The 3,225-nt window shown below is 42.6% G+C and overlaps 1 protein-coding gene across 2 annotated transcripts in view; it reads right to left on the bottom strand.

Annotated features, from left to right (window-relative positions):
• Positions 1–3,225, bottom strand: part of cntn2 (contactin 2) — a 226,451-nt gene that overhangs the window by 82,017 nt on the left and 141,209 nt on the right. For both annotated transcript variants that reach the window (XM_043716481.1, XM_043716479.1), the window contains one exon: positions 882–984. In XM_043716481.1, the coding sequence (XP_043572416.1) occupies positions 882–984 (103 nt within the window). The remainder of the gene's footprint in view (positions 1–881; positions 985–3,225) is intronic.

Below are 3,225 nucleotides of genomic sequence, written 5' to 3'. Positions count from 1 at the left end.
TCCCACACTCACACATGCACCCCCTCACAGACTTAAGACACTCTGCACTCACTACACACACACATACACACACACTTTCTCACACTCACAACCCCCACCCCAGACAGACACACACACACACACACACACAAAGACCCACATGCACACACATATTTTGTGTGGTGAATTTACACTTGCAGAGTTACATTGCACTTTGCTCAAAAACTGCATACATTCATGTAGAACTCTGAGCTCAAAAACTGCATGCATTTATGTAAAACCCTGTTATCTCACTTTTTAGATTAGAATCAATCTAAACGTCAGGTCATAGACAGAGAACACAGGGGGCCAACACCTTCAACATATTGTTTAGCTATCACCATTGTTAACAGCTAACCTGAGAATGCAACTTTTAAAAAAAGGGTTTTGTTATTTACACATGAAAGAAGTGAAACTAATACTGTATTCTAACAGATGAAAGGCTTAACAGACAATCAATTTTTCAATGTATAATTTCAGTTACATCACACTGCAAATTTTTGCTATAAATTCTATGTTACGGTCGAGCCCTCCACAATCACCTGATGAAGGAGCGTCGCTCCGAAAGCTAGTGTGCTTCCAATTAAACCTGTTGGACTATAACCTGGTGTTGTGTGATTTTTAACTCAGAATTTCAGAGTTTGGTAGATTTTTGCACCCTGAAATAATCAAAGACAATGAGGTGGGGGAAGTGGGTGTTGTTGTATATGGGTGTGTGGAGTTGAATTATGACCTTAATGAATGACAGAACATAGTTGAAAGAATGAATAACTTACTCTAGTTCTTACTGCTGATTGCCCAATTCCCCTTCTAAGTCAATCTCAATTTTGAGAGTGAAACACATTGGAATTTGATTCACTCACTTTCCAAAGGCAAAGCACTCCAGGTTCAGCGACTGTCCAGCCAATGCATAGGTTTCAGAGGGGAATTTCACCCGAATGTGAGGAGAATGCATCCTGGTTTCACCTGGAGAACAAGACAAAAAAACACATTAGAGAGATTCTCAAAGGAGAAGATCTGTCACACGGTGATGGAGATTGAAGGAACAAAGGCCTTTTAACCTTGTGGTGTTTTTTTGACTCAGTTCAACATCATCCAGTGCTGTTACAAGCCATCATCTGACTGAAACTTTTAGACTAGCTCCTGAAGCTGAAGCTTATTCAGATAACTACAATCGCTGGATTATGCATCCATGCTGAAAATCAGAGCTGGTCTCTCTGGGCAATTTGTAGCCTCATAGAATAGTCACAGCACAAAAGGGAGTTATTCAGCCAACTCACCATAACAGCTATTCCCACTCTCCTGTCTATCCCTTCTTTCCCCTTAGAAATGATCACTTTCCCTTTTGAAACCCAGGATTGAATCTGCCTCGATCACACTCCGAGTCAATTGGCAGCTTGTGAAAATTGCTGTTTCCTTTGTCAATCGTGAATAGGTGTCACTGATTCCCAAGACATCCCCCAGAGACTACAGTTTCTCCCTGTTCACTCTGCCCAGTGATGTCATGACATTATACACCTCCATCAAACGTCCGCTCTACCTTATGATGGAGAACAGCCCCAACTTCTCCAATTTATCAAGTATCTTATCCTTAGTAAATTGTTCACAAATCTGCATTCTAGCCGTCAGGTCCCTGAGATTCCAAACTCTAAAATTCCTACCCCAAATCTCTTCCTTCTTCTTCACATTTATGATCAAATCAATGACCTTATTTGGCCAATCTTCAGGCTGCCTGCCGGAATAAGTTCCATGTGGTGATACCACTGGTCCGATAACAGGCCTGTCAACTGCTTTGGGACGTTTTATTACATTAAATATATAAATGCAAGTTGTTATGGAATGACAAATGAGGATTAACAGAAATGAACTTCATGCCACCCCTTTAAGTCTCCTTCCCGTTGCCCCAGTGTTGAACCTCCAATTCCCCTCGTCTTTGTGCATGTCTCCCCCTCACTGCTACGTTGGCCCCGTGTGCCATCCACAGCCACATGCGTGTGGACATTGCTGGTGAGAGAGTCTTAAATTAAACATTGTAAGCCAGTCCTATCCTGGAGGTTCGGGCACTAAGGTTGAAAACTCTGTTTAGCCTTTCGACAGACCTGACGTCACAGGAAAAGGTCCACCCTTTCATCTCCATGTGCTTGATGCATTTCAATACAAACTGTTCATTGGGAGAGACTTACACAATTATGGGGATACGAGAGGGTAGTGGAACTAACTGGATGGCTCTTTATAAGTGGTAGCATGGGCATGATGGGCTGAATAGCCTCCTTTGGAGTTGTATCACTCTTTGACTCTACATAGGGAGACAGAGACACAGTGGTCATCCACTGTATGGATAATCTAGAAAGTCCAAGCAATTGGTCATAGACCAAAGGATCAAACCCTACCACAGCAACTGATGGGATTTGATCAGCCATGATCATAGAGTCATAGAGATGTGCAGCATGGAAACCGACCCTTCGGTCCAACCCCTCCATGCTGACCAGATATCCCAACCCAATCTAGTCCCACCTGCCAGCACCAGGCCCATATCCCTCCAAATCCTTCAAACCCTATTATTGAATGTTGGAGCAGGCTTGAAAGGCTGAGTGGCCTACTCCTGCTCCTTTTTCTCTGCTTCAATGTCTAACAAATCTGGAATTAAAAGTCATGATTTGAAGATGCCAGTGTTGGACTGTGGTGTACAAAGTTAAAAATCACACAACACCAGGTTATAGTCCAACAGGTTTAATTGGAAGCACTAGCTTTCGGAGCGCTGCTCCTTCATCAGGTGGTTGTGGAGGACACAATTGTAAGGCACAGAATTTATAGCAAAAGTTTACAGTGTGATGTAACTGAAATTATACATTGACAAACACCTTGATTGTTTGTTGACACTTTCATCTGTTAGAATCACCATGATAGTTTCACTACTTTCAGATGTAAATCACAAAACTTTTTTTTAAAAGTTACATTCTCAGGTTAATTGTAACAATTGGTGTCAGCCAGATAATATGTTGAAGGTGTTAGCCGCCTGTGTTCCCTGTCTGCCGAGAGAGGCCGATAGCTAAGTTCGGTACCCATAGGGAGGGCCTCAACCGGGACCTTGGTTCATGTCACATTACAGGTGACCACCATTGCACTATACACACACACAGATACTCCTATACACACACACACAGGCACTTCTATACACACACACAGGCACTCCTATACACACACACA

This window comes from Chiloscyllium plagiosum, chromosome 26 (assembly GCF_004010195.1).
Source record: "Chiloscyllium plagiosum isolate BGI_BamShark_2017 chromosome 26, ASM401019v2, whole genome shotgun sequence".
Classification (NCBI taxonomy): Eukaryota; Metazoa; Chordata; class Chondrichthyes; order Orectolobiformes; family Hemiscylliidae; genus Chiloscyllium; species Chiloscyllium plagiosum.
This window is presented reverse-complemented; position numbering and strand designations above follow the sequence as displayed.